The sequence below is a fragment of the Rana temporaria genome, chromosome 1 (genome assembly GCF_905171775.1).
Source record: "Rana temporaria chromosome 1, aRanTem1.1, whole genome shotgun sequence".
Taxonomy (NCBI): Eukaryota; Metazoa; Chordata; class Amphibia; order Anura; family Ranidae; genus Rana; species Rana temporaria.
This window is the reverse complement of record NC_053489.1, coordinates 84,547,458-84,566,783: the sequence shown is the minus strand read 5'-3', so window position 1 is coordinate 84,566,783 and position 19,326 is coordinate 84,547,458. Positions and strand designations below refer to the sequence as shown.

Sequence of the window (19,326 nt, the reverse complement as noted above, 5' to 3'; positions counted from 1 at the left end):
CTGCCCTTAGCCTACATGCAGGCAGGTGTGCTTAGCTAAGAAAACACTTCCTCCCCTACTGGGATGTATGACATCATGTGCCTAGGCAAGAAACCAGGAAGTAACTTTAGAAAAGTGAAAAAAAAAAAAAAGTTTAAAACAAGTAAATATGATATACTTTTCAATCTTTTTTTCTAATGCTAGCAGCATAAGGATTACAAATAATTATAGCTGGATTCAGAGACAGTTTCGCCGGCGTATCAGTAGATACGCCATCGTAACTCTGAATTTACGGCGTCGTAAATGTAAGCATATTCTGGAAACCAGATACGCTTAAATTAGGCTAAGATACGAGCGGCGCAAGTCTCCTACGCCGTCGTATCTTAGGGTGCATATTTACGCTGGCCGCTAAGTGGCGCTTCCGTTGAGTTCGGCGTAGAATATGCAAATGAGCTAGATACGCCAATTCAGAAACGTACGTGCGCCCGGCGCATTTTTTTACGTCGTTTACGTAAGGCTTTTTCCGGAGTAAAGTTAGCCGAACAAATTGCTGGCCTAGCCAATGTTAAGTATGGACGTCGTTCCTGTGTCGAAATTTGAAAATTTTACGTTGTTTGCGTAAGTCGTCCGTGAATGGGGCTGGACGTAATTTACGTTCACGTCTAAACCAATACGTCCTTGCGGCGTACTTTGGAGCAATGCACACTGGGATATGTCCACGGATGGCACATGCGCCGTTCGTTAAAAACGTCAATCACGTCGGGTCACGAGTCATTTACATAAAACACGCCCCCTGTTCCTCATTTGAATTAGGCGCGCTTAGGCCGCCCATTTACGCTACGCCGCCGTAACTTAGGAGTGAATACAGCACTTGCATCTCTGACTTACGGCGGCGTAGCATATATGCGATACGCTACGGCGCCTCAAAATTAAGCCAGTGTATCTGAATCTAGCTATTAATGTTGATTGCGAGAGATGTTTGTGCTCTTTTTTTAAAAAAGTACATTTTTACCATCTACATTCTGTAAAAATAAATCCACAATAAAGCCAGAAAAAGAAAATGCCGCATCCAAGAAGCTCTCTCTCTCTCCAGGATGAAATGGCTTTTTTCTGGTAAATAAGTGAGGACAATGCAGATTGTTCTTCCTCTGTGCGGTGTGACAGAAGGCCGCGTGGATCTAGAGAAGACAAATATCCTCTGTGCTGCAGTTTCCTGTCACAAATGTGCTGGAATACCTCCACAGGCCTGTCTGATTCTGGACTTCTCTGCCACAAGCTGCTGCCTCTGTAGCCATACAGCAAAGCTCTGACATTCTGTGCTACTGGCACCTCTCCGGCCTCATTTCCAAACAGGGAGCAAGCTGAAACTTTCCAGGCAATCTGTACAGCCTTCCATAATGGTCTTTTATTGTGGGGTGGAAAACTGGATAGAATCCCTGCAGGGAGGGGGGGTGGGGAGGCATGCACTGAAACACAATTACAAAACCCATCACAAATTTAATGTGAAATGACATTTTCAAAGAAATTCGAAAAGTGGTAGAAGACTACCCAAACCACATCTATTTCTATGGCATCTGACTGCTCTGTGTGTATGTGGTCAGGATCACAGTTCTCCAAAAATAGTTTTAGACATATCTGTGTGCGGTTTGCGTTTCTAATTGCATCAGTGCGTACCGAACATGCAGTTCTCTTTATAAATTAGATGCAGCGATGAAATGAGCTGGCACAATTACAATGTAGTTACTGCATGCTGAATGTCATGCCGTGATGACAAGTGCACACTGAAGAATGGGAGGATTGCATTTCAAAGTCTCAGACATGGACTTCCTGGTCTAATTATCCTGACTAACCCCACAATCATACATACCCAAGAGCTTACACTTCGAGAGTTGCTGAGCTAAACAAAAGTCTCCTATTATTTCATAGCAGAGCTTTGTAGACCCTTGCTGTCAATCACAGCCAGTGAGCCAATCAGGAGGGGGCAGGGCCGAGCCACGGCTCTGTGTTAATAGACACACAGAGCCGCAGCTCGGGAGTGCGCCTGCTTGGGTTCCCCTACAGCAGGGATATGCAATTAGCGGACCTCCAGCTGTTGCAGAACTCCCATGAGGCATAGCAGGACTCTAACAGCCACAAGCATGACACCCAAAGGCAGAGGCATGATGGGACTTGTAGTTTTGCAACAGCTGGAGGTCCGCTAATTGCATATCACTGCCCTACAGCAAGCAACCGGCAGGAGGGAGGAGCCAGGAGTGCCGATGTCCTGTTGAGAAATGCCCCCTATCGAAAAATGCCCCGGCCGGAACTGCACATGCGCAGAATGGAGCCGCCGAACAGCTGAGTTTACGATCAGCTGTAGACGGCGCCTGCGCACAATAGCCGACATTGTGCCACACGCTCCCGATGCTCGAACAAGTCTGCAAGGGGCGAATTTGTTCTTAATGGGCGTGTGTGAGGGGCGGATGTCTACATGAAGGGGGCGTAATTGCTTCTGTTAGCTTTGTTTAGGAATTCTGCCCCCATCTTAGCAGCACTTGCCATCTTTACAAAATACGCCCCCTTCATGTAGATACCTGCCCCTCACACACACCCATCATGAAAAAAAATCTGCCCCTTACAGACTAGTACGAGCATCGGGAGCGTGTGGCACAATGTCGGCTAGTTCGCAGCCGGGCATTTTTCGATAGGGGGCGCTTCGACAGAACACCGGCGTGGGACCTGAGAAGAGGAGGATCTGGCTGCTCTGTGCAAAACCACTGCACAGAGCAGGTAAGTAGAACATGTTTGTCATTTAAAAACAAAATACAAGGCTTTAATATCGCTTTAGCTCTCTCCCTGCTAACACAAGCTGCACAGAAAGCAGCGGGAGCCACTGGCTCCTGCTGCTGTCAGTCAAATCCTGTGAGGAGCAAGTAGGGGGCGGGAAAAAAGCCATGCCGTGTGTAGCTATAGACACACACAGCCTGGCTCAGGAGCTATTGGGACACACAGAGAAGAGGAGAAGCAGTGCACAGAGCAAACAAAAACAAAGAAAAATTATCAGCTCAACTTATCGGCCAGCGTGGAACAAATTGAATTATCCTGTGAAATTGTTCACGTTAAAAACAGGGGTTTGGTTTGCACACATCTGCAAAAACATGCGTAAGCTGCAGAGGCCACAACAAGGCACCCGGTATTATCTGCAGTCCTAACGCTCTAAATTTTGAGAGCCTCCATGGTAGGAGCACATGTATAGTAATGGATAGAGTGAGGGACGGTATGGCTGGAGGGAGCCCACTCCTCAAAGGCACAGGGGTGCACTGGACACCCAGCAAATAGCACAATGGCAGCAAAGGTGTCCAGTGCGCCCATCACCAAATAACCAACGGAAAAAAACAAATGGCAACCACCCCAACCTATAACTGGTCTCGACAGCACAGAGCAGGCAAATATAAACCTTTATTTTAGGAAAAACATTTCTTTACGACTGCTTTGAAGTGGACCTAGCATAGGGTATTGTTCCCAAGTGTTGAGTGCATGCATAACATGCAACTCCGCCAAGTATTTATTACCTCTAATGGAGATCGCAGTACTCCCCCTGACTACGTCTGTTTTTCTCACCAGAAGGAAGGCACCATCTTTGTTCAGACATTATCTGAGGTCAGCATCGTACTTCCTAGCTGCTCCCACTCTATGACCTCCTACAAAAGTTACAGTATCTGTTCAGTGGACGGAACGAGACTGAGGAAATGCTTCCTCCTGCCTGCGACACACTGATAACAACCTCAACTTAGGCACAGTCACTTGCCTGGAACTCAAGGCCTGTTTTTTAAAGTTTAAGGTGCAGTTTTTTTTTTTGTTCTTTGTAAATCAACCTAAATTATTAGAGCTGCAGATAAAAGCATCGCCTAAGCAAAATTCCAAAAGGTGTGCCAATCTTGTGTTGCAAGTCCTGCATCGAGAGCCATTATACACTAATCTGAGTCACCAGATTCTTCAGTATTTCTAAACGTATGCGACTGTTAGAGGCACAAAACGCTATAAAAATGTTATTCTTCCAAAGTTACATTAGGCTTAGGCAATGCTATCAGCTTGGGCTAAAGCAGTGCTTGGTGCAATTCTTTTTTTCATATGCATTTGCTACTAATGAGCGAGGGGGCATTATTAGTGCCCACAGCATGGGATTGTGGCCATCCCAATAGTAACTACAGTGGGTTATTAGCTGAGGTAATTGAGGCATAGGCAGTTGTGGAAGTTTAGGCGGGAAGTTTACAGGTATTTAGAGCGGGAAGCAGGTGTTTTTTGAGCGGGAAAGGCACGTGTACTGGATGACTCATCCACGTGCAAGGAGGGGTATATAAACCCCCCTTGTGAGGGCAGGTATCAGGTCAGTTACCTTATAGGTTTGAAGAGCTCCCCATCCCCCCCACCCTGTCGCTGCACCTTATATGTGGTTTGTCACCCTTGAATCAAGGGGGGACTTTGTTTAAATATTTTATTTATGGTACTCGCTCGAGTCCTAAGACTGAGTGAGATTTGGAAAGATTTGAAATAATTTAAGTTTTAAATATTTATTTATTTATTAAATTTAATAAAGACAAGATTTTAATTTATATTACAATGTTTGTATTATATAGATATTTATACCAATAAAGGTGCCGCGGCCAATTTATCACCATCTTTGATGGTCCTGGTTTGGTTTTATTATTTATTAGGTAAGAACTGGTATGGCCTACATTCCCATGTAATGGATGCAAACATTAAAGGATAAGTTCACCATTTGTAAAAAAAATATATAATAATAAATGAATGCACATCTTTTTTGCAGGTAAAAAAAATAAATGTGCATTTGTTATTCATTTAAAAATAAATAAAAAATTTGGCGTTTTTAAAGCATTTCACCAGCGATCAGCAAATCACAGGTGCAATCTCAGGCACAGCGTAGCCGTCTGCCCGTACCCCATACAGGCAGGCAGTTACTGAATGACAGGGAGCATCAATGAACTACCTAGCATGCTCATCATCATTCTAGCAATTCAGCAGTCAGGGGCTTCAAGCTCGGATAAGGGTCTGGTATGGATTTAGAGGGTGTGGGGGCCCCCCACTTATTTTATTTGCCGTGGGGTTTCCCCTCAAAATCCATACCAGACCAAAATAGTCTAGTATGATCTTGGGGAGGGGGAACCAATGCCTTTTTTTTAAATTTGATGTGGGGTCCCCCTTCAAGATCCTCAGAACACAAGTCGCATGCCACAAGAGAGAACAGTTAAGATGATAATCCGACTTGGATGAGACGTCCATTCAAATCAATGGGCTGAAATTGTACCCCAGTCAGACCAAAGTAGTGCAGGAAGCATTTTCAAAGTAGGACCGACACAGTTTTATAGGGAACCATGTCATGTGACTTGTGCTCTGGACGTCGGAGCACATGCTGGACCAGTGCAAACTGGGCCTTAAGCATGTCTTACTTAAAGGAGAAGTCCAGCCTGAGTTTTTTAGGCTGGGCTTCTCCTATGGGTCACAGGAGTGCAATTCGTTTTGCACTCCTGTGACCCCTTTTCAGAGGAGAGAGGTCTGAAGTCCACTCTCCGCTGACGTCACTGCCATCAGTCGGGGCAGGGCGTCATCTCGACTTCCAAGTCTGGATCCGCCAGCTGCCCCGATTGATGGGAGTCTCAGCGAGCCACTGAGACGGCCTCTCCCCGCCCCTCCCCTGCTAGAAGTAGAGCAGTAGAGCGGTCAGTGAGGAGTGAGAAAGAGCCATCAGTGTTTCGGTGGCTCGGTTCTCAGTGCAGAGACGCCAGAGGACAGATGCAGCATCAGTCTGATGCTGCATCCACCGAGGCAAGTATGATTAGCAAAAAAAGAAAAAACACAGTTCTCTTTTAAAACAATTTAAAGACCAAAGTAGTTGTCTTGTGGTAGGAAATTCAGAATTCTGAGTGATATTTCTCAACCTGAAAGCACATATAAGCAGAAATTTACAGTGTGCATGTTTGATCTGTACATATGTCTACTCTTCCCCGATTTCAATATCCAGATGCTAGACAAGAAATGCCGCCTATATCTTATATAATGCTATGGTCCTCCAACAATGGCCCTGAAGCTGCACACATATCTTACAGCAGCACCCCAGTATGTGCCGACTATCCAACTATGCGCCCAGAAATTGAGATAATTCACTAAAGGAGTCATTTTCCTCCTAGACTGTGTGCGTGACAAATGCTCATTCAGATTTATGAGAAGAAGTTCTCCCAAGTCCCTGCCTGGATTTCTTCACTGAACACAGCCTGGGGTGAAAATAACAGCTTTAGAAAATCAACCCCTCTGAATACAAGCAAAGGACTAAAAACAAAGACTGTCTAATTCACGGATCATTTCACGAATCGAGACAGGAGAACCCGACAGATTATGAAAATCCCTTCATTTCTGGATTTGTGATGAAAAGGATGACAAATGCCGTCTGCTTCCAGAGATGATTCTTTACTAAACTGCAAATCTTTTATTTTTTTTCCAATGGATCCTGCTTAAGTATGCGTCATTGTTAGCGTGGCAGAATGAAGGACAATGGTGACCAGCCAATTGATTTCATTTCACTGAGGTCTGATCTCAGAAGATGAATTCTGGTTGGTTAGTGTGGCACAAACCTCATCATCATCCTATAAAAAAAGTATCCTGCCTTGTGTAATGTCTGCCAGTACATTCAAAGACAGAAAAAATAAAAAGATAAAAAATAAATAAAAAAAAGACTTGGTTTCCTCTTTAAATGACTACCAAAGCCAACCATTAAAGTTATATTCATCACACCACAACCCTTCCCTGATATCCAATTTGGGCTGTACAAACACAGCCAAGTTCATTCTACTGTGCCGTTAGCGGTCACTAAACGTAAAAAAAAAAAAAAAAAAAAAGGACAAAAAAAGGCACCTGGAGACATCAAAAGTATATGGTAAAATAAAGCTTCCAACTAACCTTTTTTTAAGTAGAGTATATTCTAAAAATCTCGTAAAATGTTAACTCCTCTTTTATAGAACCAGATTAAAAATGTAACTTCTATACAAAGAGAGAAAACACAATACATCAACTGTCATCAATCCATAGCTATTGTTGGGAGGTAATCTCTAGTGCAATAGGTCCCATTGCCCTCTATAGGTAACAGAGGACTTTGATAATTGGCAAGTTCAGCCCAGGGGTCCTGTGTAGAGGAGGTCTCCTTGGGAGGTAGAGGGGCATCCAGGAATTACAGCTGCAGTGGTCTCAGATGTTCCTCTACAAACTCCCCTATTTTGCAGTCATCTTAGCTGTGTTATTATGTCTACAAGGAGGTATCCCCCACAGGATGCCAGAGTAAGGGAAAAAAATATTTATTATTGTATGCCTAGACTTGTCCCATGAGGCTGTAATGTACACAATACAAAACAGACCAACAAAGCTTATACATCTGGCTACTGATATGAAGGCAACAATGACATTGAATGAAGACTCCAGCTACAAAGGTCTTCAGGTTACGATGTGCAATGATATTTCCTCAAACACTATATAAGGAGGAGCAAAATTCAGCATTACAAAACCACTATAGAAAATCCCTTCAAGTCACCTCTACTGCGAGATTTATTACAGGGCTGCACATTTTTGTAGAGTTCACTGTGGACCAGGGGGAGCGAGGGCCGACACTGCAGGACTCGGGACCAGGGGGAGCGAGGGCCGACACTAAAGCACTCGGGACCAGGGCCAGCGAGGGCCGACACGGCAGGACTCGGGACCAGGGGGAGCGAGGGCCGACACTGCAGGACTCGGGACCAGGGGGAGCGAGGGCCGACACTAAAGCACTCGGGACCAGGGCCAGCGAGGGCCGACACGGCAGGACTCGGGACCAGGGGGAGCGAGGGCCGACACTGCAGGACTCGGGACCAGGGGGAGCGAGGGCCGACACTAAAGCACTCGGGACCAGGGGGAGCGAGGGCCGACACTAAAGCACTCGGGACCAGGGGGAGAGCGAGGGCCGACACGGCAGGACTCGGGACCAGGGGGAGCGAGGGCCGACACTAAAGCACTCGGGACCAGGGGCAGCGAGGGCCGACACTAAAGCACTCGGGACCAAGGGCAGCGAGGGCCGACACTAAAGCACCCGGGAACAGGGGCAGCGAGGGCCGACACTGCAGGACTCGGGACCAGGGGGAGCGAGGGCCGACACTGCAGGACTCGGGACCAGGGGGAGCGAGGGCCGACACTGCAGGACTCGGGACCAGGGGGAGCGAGGGCCGACACTGCAGGACTCGGGACCAGGGGGAGCGAGGGCCGACACTGCAGGACTCGGGACCAGGGGGAGCGAGGGCCGACACTGCAGGACTCGGGACCAGGGGGAGCGAGGGCCGACACTGCAGGACTCGGGACCAGGGGGAGCGAGGGCCGACACTGCAGGACTCGGGACCAGGGGGAGCGAGGGCCGACACTGCAGGACTCGGGACCAGGGGGAGCGAGGGCCGACACTGCAGGACTCGGGACCAGGGGGAGCGAGGGCCGACACTGCAGGACTCGGGACCAGGGGGAGCGAGGGCCGACACTGCAGGACTCGGGACCAGGGGGAGCGAGGGCCGACACTGCAGGACTCGGGACCAGGGGGAGCGAGGGCCGACACTGCAGGACTCGGGACCAGGGGGAGCGAGGGCCGACACTGCAGGACTCGGGACCAGGGGGAGCGAGGGCCGACACTGCAGGACTCGGGACCAGGGGGAGCGAGGGCCGACACTGCAGGACTCGGGACCAGGGGGAGCGAGGGCCGACACTGCAGGACTCGGGACCAGGGGGAGCGAGGGCCGACACTGCAGGACTCGGGACCAGGGGGAGCGAGGGCCGACACTGCAGGACTCGGGACCAGGGGGAGCGAGGGCCGACACTGCAGGACTCGGGACCAGGGGGAGCGAGGGCCGACACTGCAGGACTCGGGACCAGTGGGAGCGAGGGCCGACACTGCAGGACTCGGGACCAGGGGGAGCGAGGGCCGACACTGCAGGACTCGGGACCAGTGGGAGCGAGGGCCGACACTGCAGGACTCACTTAATTGATATGCCTCCCACTGTCTCATGGTTGGCAGATAATACTTGTGTGAAATATATTTGTGAAAGTTGGCGAGTGCGTATCTGCTGGGAGTGCACGTGAGGTGGGGTTTGATTTTAATCTTAACGGGAGAAGATTTGAACACTGTTGATTTTGCACTATTTGGTGGACTTTGACTTTATAGACACTTTATTTTCCATTAACTTGGGTTGTCATTTGTGAAAACTTATATTTTTAAGTCACAGTTCCACTTTGAAGTGGAATCTTTACACTTTGAGAATTGGTATTTAAAATAATTTTACGGTGGCAACAGTGAGTGACAAATTTGTACACATGCATGATAATTAGCATTGGATTTGGGAAGCTTTCTAGTACAGATCGCTATTTTCTCAGGAGGTTGGCGCGGAGGGTACTTTGCACGTTTCCAATATTGCACCATGACAGCAAAGTACCCCTGTAAAATTGTGGTAATGCATGGTTCTACCACACATTATGGTCCCTTCCACATGACTGTTCCTATTAGGTTGACCTGTCTGGTTTTTCCTGCAGACCTGATCAGACGGTCCATTCGGCCTTATGGACCATCGGTGTATAAAACAGTCTTGAGTCCATTTAAACCCACCTACCTCCAATTTGATAAAAAAAAAAAACGGAAAGGGGATCAGTTCTCCTCCATGTAAGCTGATTGGATCGGAGGTAGTTGGGTGTAAAGGACAGCAGAGTCTATTTACACCTGCCGATCCATAGAGCAGAACAGGGCTCTGTATGTGCCTGCTCTGAATAAACTGATCGGACACAGACCTGTCACCTGTCTGCTCTGATCAGCAGGGTAAATTTCAGCGGATCCCCTGCTGATCAGAACGTAGTCTGCCCCGTGTGAAAGGGGCCTAACTCATCACATAAGTGTGAATAGGCCCTTAAAGAAAACCTGTCATGTGGGTAACCACTGTGGACCTCCTGAAAATTCTAAGGTGTCCGGCTTTAGTACATTTGCCAATGAGAAGTATGTAGCAAGTGAAGTCAAACCATAGCCAGACTGAGATTTGCAAGCATGTTCAAGGTCAGTGGCTGAGATTACTTGGGCATAGACGGCTAAGCAAACCCAATTTTCAGACACATGTAAACAGTAGCCCATATCCCAAGTGTTGTGTTTTGTCGAACTAAGCTCCACCAAACACTCTTCTATGTGAACCCGTCTGCTGTGCATATTCACCCAACACATTACACAATCCGTTCACTTAACACAAGTAAGGAGGAAAGCCTAGCAGACACCTCTAAACAGAGCACAAGTACTGCCAGTTCCCTCCAAGAGGCTCTCCGTCAGTTGCAGAAAGCAGTAGATGTATCCTCTTAAAACCTGATCATAGGCCATTCCCATGGTAGCTTCGCCCCAACCGCAGGGGGAAAAAAAAAACGTGAACACACAGTTCCTGCTACGGATGCCAAGTAACTCCCTTGAATTGTGCCAAGTTGGCTGCAAACATGTTCATTAGAATAGTAAACACATACAAGGGATTAAAGCTACAAAACAGGAATTAAACATCCAGCCAAAAACATAAACAGAGAGAAGGCAATCTGTGTCCAAGTAGTAGAGAATGGCAGAGCCATGTTTCAGGCCCCAGGAATAAAAGGTAAGTGCAGGAAAACAGAATAGAGGCTCCAATGTAATGAAGACAAAGACTTCCTTTTACAGTCCTCACATTATCGTGAAGGGCATTGTACTCCAAACACCGGAATTAAAGTGCATCCCCTAAATAGCAATGCTAAGGACAGCCATTTTGGGAGATGAACCAATTTTCATGAAACAACCTAGAACAAGGGAGCTCACAACACTGCTAGTGCTTAGTGTTCAGACATTCTTTCTAGTTTTCTTTCCCTTCATGCATTCTATGTGTTAAGGTACAGAACTTGCTCGTCCTACATCTATCCAGTGCTGTGCCCATCTGAAGGTCTTCTGTCCTCTCTCCTGGCTTTAACCAGCTTAGCTGAGAGCATCGGAAGCCATTGGCGCCTGCCACTGACGGTCAAATTCAGTGAGGTGGAAGCAGGGGGTGGAGCCAAGCCACACTGTGTGCGTCTATGGATACACACAGCATGGCTCGGGAGAGAGCCCACACTTGTGCTCCCCATAGGAAGTGGCATCCTATGGCAGCACACAGAGAAGAGGTGGAGCGGACAGCACCAGCGAGGGACCCCAGAAGAATAGGTTCGGGCCGCTCTATGCAATACCTATTCCCAGAGCAGGCAAGTATAAAATCTTTTTAATTTTAATGTTACAAAAAATAACAAAATTGACTTTACGACCTCTTTAAACTACTGCCGACTTTCATTTAAAGGCTTAGTCCACCTTTAGACCCCTTTCACACTGAGACGCTTTGCAGGCGCTATATCGCTAAAAATTGCGATTGCAAAGCGCCCTGAAAGAGCTGCTCCATTGACTCCCGTGTGAAAGCCCTCAGGCTTTCACACTGAAGCGGTGCGCTGGCAGGGTGACAGAAAAAGTCCTGCCAGACACTTATTAAAGCACCCCTGTCCATTGAAATCAATGGGCAGCGTCGAAGAACCGCCGGCAAAGCTCAGCTGTTGCGGTGCTTTTAACCCATTTTCAGCCACTAGCGGGGGTTAAAAGCACCCCACTAGCGGCCGGGAAAAAGCGCTGCAAAAACTACGATAAAGCGCCGCTAAAAATAGTGGCGTTTTACCGCTGACGCAAGCGCTGTGAGTGTTAAAGCATTATGTTTCACCCAAATTTAGGGTTCAACATTAAACATGGTCACCTTCCCAAATCCGCTCCCCCCCCCCCCCCCCACGCATTTACCAGAATTGCAGGTCACTCCTCCCTGCATTTGAGTTGAATGCATCTGTGCGTGGCTCTAGGATTTAAAAGATAACAATTGCCATCTGCCAACATGGCAGGGGGGCTTGTAGATCTCAATGGAGCACAAGTCTGGTGACGTCATTGTTTTTTCCTTCCAGCCCTGTAATGGTAGGTGCGTACCTAGCCGAGCCTGGGATGTAAAAATTGCAGGAGCCTGAATGCACATTTTTATTTTATAAAAGTGGGTGCTTGTATTCATTTTTTTCAGAATTCCGATTATGTCTTTAGATAACTCTGACGCTTAGGAAGGATTGGTTGTTCTATTATCTAAACCCTCACACACATTACAATCTACTTTACTTTAAAGATTTAACAACTATGTAGTGCGATTCTTTTTTTTATGCATCAGTGGTAACCCCATAGCATGCTTTCACATATCTAGAACAAAGTAAACTTTGCAGAGATTACAGGTAACTGAAAATATAAAGACATTACCTAGCTCATCCCAGAGCTGCCTGTACTTGTCAGTCATTGCTGTGCCTTGCTGCCTCCATAGTGAAAGACGGGGGTCAGCCATGAATTGCTCCGTTATTAAGGTCAGCATTCGAGCTCCATTGGAGTCCCTCATTTTTAACATCTCCCGGACCTGCCAAACAATGAGAACAGGACAAAATAAATGTCTGCAAAAACAGAAAGGTCACCTGCATAAGACCAATAGGAAGCTCTAAAACTGAACTGGAGCCCCTTCCCATCGCACCCGATTCCGCTAACCTGGAGTCCTGCGATCTCCCGTTCTGACAGAGCATATCGCCGCTTTACCAGTCCGGGGGATTTGAAAACCCTGCGGATATCTCTCCTCTTTGCCTGCGGTGACAGGGCGGGCTACAAGGGTTCCGATTGGTCAACACCGCCCCTGTGAGGGCGTCAACCAATTAGAATGCTCCTATACATACCTCCTGACAAGGTACGTTTGGGAGATTGAGCCGAAGGGGATTTCTAAGCCCCGGACCAGTGAAGCAGTGACCTGATGTGTCAGTGCGGGTGATGAGGAGGGGGTCCTGTGTAAGTTCACCTTACAGTTTTTCTATAGAGGTGAACTTACCCTTTAAGGTATGCATAGCCAAAACATTTTTGGATACGGAAGGGTTAAAGGGGTTGTAAGGGTACAATTTTTTCCCCCCAATTAGCTTACTTTACCTCATCCTTTCATTTTGCTTTTAAATGTCCTTATTTCTTCTGAGAAATCCTCACTTCCTGTTCTTCTGTCTGTAACTCCACACAGTAATGTGAGGCTTTCTCCCTGGTGTGGAGTGTCGTGCTCGCCCCCTCCCTTGAACTACAGGAGAGTCAGGACGCCCACTAACACACAGCTCCTTTCTTTATCTGCAACGTGAGAGCGTCCTGACTCTCCTGTAGTCCAAGGGAGGGGGTGAGCACGACACTCCACACCAGGAAAAAAGCCTCACATTACTGTGTGGAGTTACAGACAGAAGAACAGGAAGTGAGGATTTCTCAGAAGAAATAAAAGCAAAATCGAAAGATGAGGTAAGTGAAGGAGGACTACACTAAAAGGTAAAGGAAGCCATTAAGGGGGAAAAAATTGTACCTTTACAACCCCTTTAAAAACTTGTTTTGCTATGTGTCTGGTTTTGTCATACAGACAGATTTTTTTTTTTGAACAAACATTCGTATGAAAAATCTTGTCGATAGATTTGATAATACCAACAAAGACCCGATGCAATGTCGTTGAAAAGTACCTTTGTTTTTAACATTCGATTTTGATATAATACAACAATTTCATGAAAGAAAACCACATACATTGGTAATTATTTGATTTGACCCCACTAAGGGCATAGAAAATGAAATCAACATTTCAAAAATATATATATAAAATTCTGATGGCCAGCTTAAGACCTCTTGTACACTACAGCTTGAAAAGGTTCAGTACAGCTTTTTTTTTTTTTACTGAGCTAAAATACAGCCCATTAATTGTAATGTGCCTATGCACACAGGCATGTAAACAAGTGTCGTGCATTCTTCAGTAAAAATAAAAAATAAAAATCAGCTTATTTTGGTCAATAATTTATGCCTTATGTGCACAAATGCTCATTAAAGCGGGAGTTCACCCATTTAAAAAAAAAAAAAATCTCCCCTTAGCTTCCTGCTCGTTCGGTCTAGGGGAATCGGCTATTTATATTAAAATATGTGCAGTACTTACCCGTTTTCGAGCTGCATCTTCTTCCGTCGCTTCCGGGTATGGGTCTTCGGGAGCGGGCGTTCCTTCTTGATTGACATTCTTCCGAGAGGCTTCCGACGGTCGCATCCATCGCGTCACTCGTAGCCGAAAGAAGCCGAACGTCGGTGCGGCTCTATACTGCGCCTGCGCACCGACGTTCGGCTTCTTTCGGAAAATCGTGACGCGATGGATGCGACCGTCGGAAGCCTCTCGGAAACCTGTCAATCAAGAAGGACCGCCCATTCCCGAAGCCCATACCCGGAAGCGACGGAGAGGATGCGTCTCGTAAACGGGTAAGTACTGCACATATTTTAAAATAAATAGCCGATTCCCCTAGTAATAACGAGCAGGAATCTAAGGGGGAAAAGTGCCCTCTAAGGGTGAACCCCCGCTTTAATATTTTGTGCAGAAAGAACACGAGAATACGTTTGCAAGTATTTGTGCGATATTGCGCTATTTGTGCGATATTGAAAATGCACTTAAATACACGCAAATACGTACCCAAAAAAAAAGTGCCCGAAAAAGAAAAAATGCTCAAACAGGAGTATCATGTGCACAAGGCCTTATGCCGCGTACACACGACCTTTTTCATGACGAGAAAAATTCCATTTTTTTAATGGCCATTAAAAACGATTGTGTGTAGGCTCCAGAGCATTTTTCTTGACGTGGCCATTAATAATTTAGAACATGCTGTAATTTTTCCCGTCGTTTTTCCCGTCGTGAAAAACGGTCATGTGTAGGCTTTAACGACAGGAAAAAAACGTGCATGCTCAGAAGCAAGTTTTGAGACGGGAGCACTCGTTTGGTAAAAATAGCGTTCGTAATGGAGATCGCACATTCGTCACGCTGTAACAGACTGAAAAGCGCAAATCGTCTCTCACCAAAACTTTTACCAACACGAAATTAGCAAAAGCAGCCCAAAGGGTGGCGCCATCCGAATGGAACTTCCCCCTTTATAGTGCCGTCGTACGTGTTGTAGATCACCGCCCTTTGCTCGAGCATTTTTTTTTTCACGATCGTGTGTGTGTGTGCAAGGCAGGCTTGACAAGAATCAAGTCGAGAAAAACGTTGTTTTTTTCATGACATTAAAATTTGTCGTGTGTACGCGGCATTAGACTTTGCTGGGTGATGTAATGTGAGTGAAAAACTTATATAGCGCAACACATGCGAACTGAATCGCCTCTGGGTGCTGAATTGATTCCATGCGTAGAGCCCCTTTGACCTCAGAAGAGATGGGTTTTAATCATTCTCCTGAAGGCCAAGTGGTTCACCTCCAACCGAATGGTGGTTGGTAGATCGTTCCACAAACAAGGCCAGTTTAACCAGAGGATTCTTACACAGGTTAAAAATAAAAATAAATCCCAAAGTGAAAGTGACGTATTCTGCACACAAGGCTCACTGGTACCACTCTTGAGTAAATCTAATTGCAGATTGGTGCTGGGAATATTTTACAAGCTTGTTATTTTTTTTGATTGGAACAAAATAAAAAAATTGTAATGAAGCAAACACTAAGATCCAAAAGTCTCCTTCGTAGGAAGAATTTGCTGCATTTTTTTTTTTATCATCAGACACTAAGCTGTAGACATGCACTTGGCCTGTAGGGGGCAGCTTTGACAGGTTTTAAGCAGTATAAGTGTGACAGAAGTCTGTCATGTGTCATGTTAAATACTGTACACCAAAAGGAAAGCAGAACATACTGAAGATATGTAGATCTCTGCAGAATTTTTAGTCTACAAAGGGGCTGTTCATGCAATTAATCTTTTTATAATTCTACTAATTTGAGAATACTAATTTATGAGAGTTAGGATGCAAAATGCAATTAAGTGAAAACTAAAAGGGATGGGGGGGGGGGGGGGGGGGGGGGGCGCTGTATGCAAAATCTCCTGCACAAAAAAAATCCTCACTAAACCAAAGCCTAGTACACACAGGCGGCATAATCAGGTGATAATGGCTCCCGCTGCTGCCAATGAGGAGTGAGAGTCCCTGTAGAGCGAGGACAATACTGGACTGAGAGGGGGCTCAGGTAAGTATTAGGGGGTGCTGCACAGAGAAGTTTGTTTTACCTTCGTACATAGAATGTAAGAATGTATGAAGGTAATAAAATAATAAAAAACCTTCAGCCTCTACAACCACTAATTGGTTGCTGTGGGTGGTAAGTGATAGTGCCTGCTAACAATCCAGTGTATGTACCAACCGGACTATTCTTGCTTAAAGTGGACCTTCACTCTAATCGGCATTGATTATTGTTTAATCCTCATCCTGCTAGCATAAGTAATTAAAGCGGAGGTCCACTTAAAAAATAAAAAAATTACAAAGCCAGAAGCTACAAATACTGCAGCTGCTGACTTTAAAAAAATGGACACTTACCTGTCCAGGGTGCCTGTGATGTCGGCAGCCGAAGCCGAGCAATCGCTCAGCTCTCGGCTGCCCCCACCGCCATCTTCGGTGAGGGATTCAGGAAGTGAAGCGTTGCGGTTCCGGTTTCCCACTGTGCATGCGCGAGTAGCGAGGCGCATCCTCACTGGTCCCTGCTGTGTTCTGGGACCTGTGTGTTTCCCAGAACAGAGCAGGGGGGACGGGAAGGGGCGTGACTCCCACGGGAGTCTATTCCCGGAAGTGGGAGCAAATACCTGCATTATACAGGTATCTGCAACCCCTCCCCCTTGAAAGGTGCCAAATGTGACACTGGGGGGGAGCTCCGCTTTAAATAGGAAAGTACATAATATTTACTTGTTTTAAACTTTTTTTTTTTACATTTCTTCAGTTACTTCCTGGTTTCCAGGTCTAGGAAAATGATGTCTCAGCTAAGCACACCCTCCTGCATGCATGCTTGAGCCAAGGGCAGATGGATTCCAGGAAATAAAATAATACTTTGGTACTTAAAAATCTCCATAGGCAATGCTTGAATTTTTTTTACAGGTTACCAGTTTAGTTACAGAGGAGGTCTTGGGCTAGAATTATTGCTCTCGCTCTAACGTTTGCAGCGATAACTCACGTGTGGTTTGAACGCTGTTTACATATGTGGTACGCATGCGTTTGCGGAGACAGGGGTGCTTTAAATTTTTGTGTTGTTTATTTTATTTTTAGATGTTGACACTTTCCCCTTTACATTTTTTTTTTATTTTTTAGAACTTTTATTTCCATTACAAGGAATATAAATATCCCTTGTATTGGGAATAGGGAATGACAGTTCCTCTTTCCGGCGAGATCTGGGGTCTAAAAGTGCCTACATCTCTCCTCTAGGCTGGAAAGCCAGAGATCCCAATAAAAACAAACAATCTTGGCTTCCCAGCTGAAGAAACTGTAGTGTTTACATCTGCTGGGGCTGGACACGTGATGTCATAATGCTGCACCCAGCCTTCGAAGGTCATAGAGATTGTCGGGGACCATCTGGTCCTCAGTCAGCCGCCGCAACTTACGGAGCAAGTGCTTTGAGAATACAGCACTTGCCCATCTAAGTAACGTAAATAGGATACGTTACGCCCGCGCAACAATACGCCGCTGTACGAGAATCTGGCCCTGAGTTTACATAGAGAACATGTCCTCTTTTCCTCCGATGGAATTCCGAGGTGAGTTTGGTCGTGCTAAAGCCCGATTGGGTGTACGGGGCATTAGGGGTGGGATCTGGCCCATTAAACCATCACTGGGGTCACTAGTGCTGCTATTTAAAGCAGTTCTTCCGCCAAACAGTTGAACTACATATATGTGAACAGTTACAGGCCAAGAATGTGATCAGACCGTATTATAGTTCTCGCATATCACTGGCCCTGTGCACAGCCAAACACTATATCCTATTACAGAGTTAATGTGGTTGTAAACCCTTCTATAGACCCAGTGAAGTGACTGGCCTCATGTGATACACAGAAATTAAACAAATCCTTCTCCATGAGTTGTATCTGTTTATCTGTAGTCTTCACTTCTCTACAGCCATTGAAAACTCTGGAATTTATACAGGATCTCACAGTTCTGGAAATCAAGGGGCGTAAAGCTCAGTGAGGAGAGATCCGAGCCCTAGCTGGAGAAAAAGGCACACATCCCCTTCACGCAGCACACAGGAACAAAGATGAGGCTGTCAATCACAGGCTGTGTGCTGGAGCTCCTTCATCCATTTCCTCTTGGTTTCTGGAAAATATGAAGAAGTGACTCACAGCAGAGGAAGGAGGCAGCAGACAGAAGTGACACTTAGTGCTCTAGACTGAGACAAGTGCACACTATAGAGGAATATGCTTTGTTCATATTTCATGTCCGAGGTTTACAACCTCTTTAAAGTTTCTGGTATCCCCGGCCTGCTTTTAAGCCTCCAGTGTGATGAACCCAGATTAATTTCCCAATTAGCAGTTTGGATGCAAAAAGATAACTCTGGAGGAAGCTGCAGCACAGCCAGAAAACAAGGAATGTCATTTGGCTGGCTATGCAACAAGACAAGGCCTGTAAACCACTTATCTGGCCCAACAGAACTACAAATCTGGTGTTATGCATTTGAAGCATTTGGCCATTTGTCAGAAACTCAGCATAAAATTTAGAGTACAATTAAAGTGATATTAAACCCTCAGTTTTTTTGCACTGTTATCAGCTGATTTACAAACTAGTATACAGATTCTTTATCTTCAAATCCTTGCCTATGTTCCAGATTAGGCTGGTGCTAATGACTGTTCTCCAAGGTTTCCCATTTCAGGGTGGCTCCTTTATCTAGCATCCTATGGAGCCACTCCTGCATGCAGGGACTAGAGTCGTGTCTTCTTAAAGGAGTTGTAAAGGAACTGCTGAAATGACTGTTTACAGGGTATAGAGACATAATAGTTAACCGATTCCTTTTAAAAATTATTAAAAATAGATAAAAATCAATCATATAATGTACCTACAGTTTCAGTTTTGTTTTTGCATGTTGTTTCATGCTTCTGTGATGTACAGAGCCAATAGAGGGCAGTGATGGTTTGGAAAACTAAACTGATTGGTGCTGAGGGGTTTTAGACACACAGTAATCACACCTCCTTGATTAGTGCCCACAGAGAGAAAGCTCCCAGCACTGTGGTCATCAGGAAACAGACAACCAGGAAGTGTGGAGATCAGAGAAGAATTACAGCAACTTGAGAGCAAAAACGAACAATGAGGACATGAAAACAGCACTGCATTAAGGTAAAGGAAGCCATTAAGATAATAGGAGCCAGCAGCATTGAAAATTGTAAACAGCAAGTTCTGGGGTAACAATTTTAACAAATAATGGGGGATGTTTAATTTATGGCACTGATGGGGGGTT

At 45.9% G+C, this 19,326-nt stretch overlaps 1 protein-coding gene across 2 annotated transcripts in view; it reads right to left on the bottom strand.

Annotated features, from left to right (window-relative positions):
* Window positions 1–19,326, bottom strand: part of ZSWIM6 (zinc finger SWIM-type containing 6) — a 192,395-nt gene that overhangs the window by 64,443 nt on the left and 108,626 nt on the right. For both annotated transcript variants that reach the window (XM_040339750.1, XM_040339744.1), the window contains exon 4: window positions 12,329–12,479. In XM_040339750.1, coding sequence (XP_040195684.1) covers window positions 12,329–12,479 — 151 coding nt within the window. The remainder of the gene's footprint in view (window positions 1–12,328; window positions 12,480–19,326) is intronic.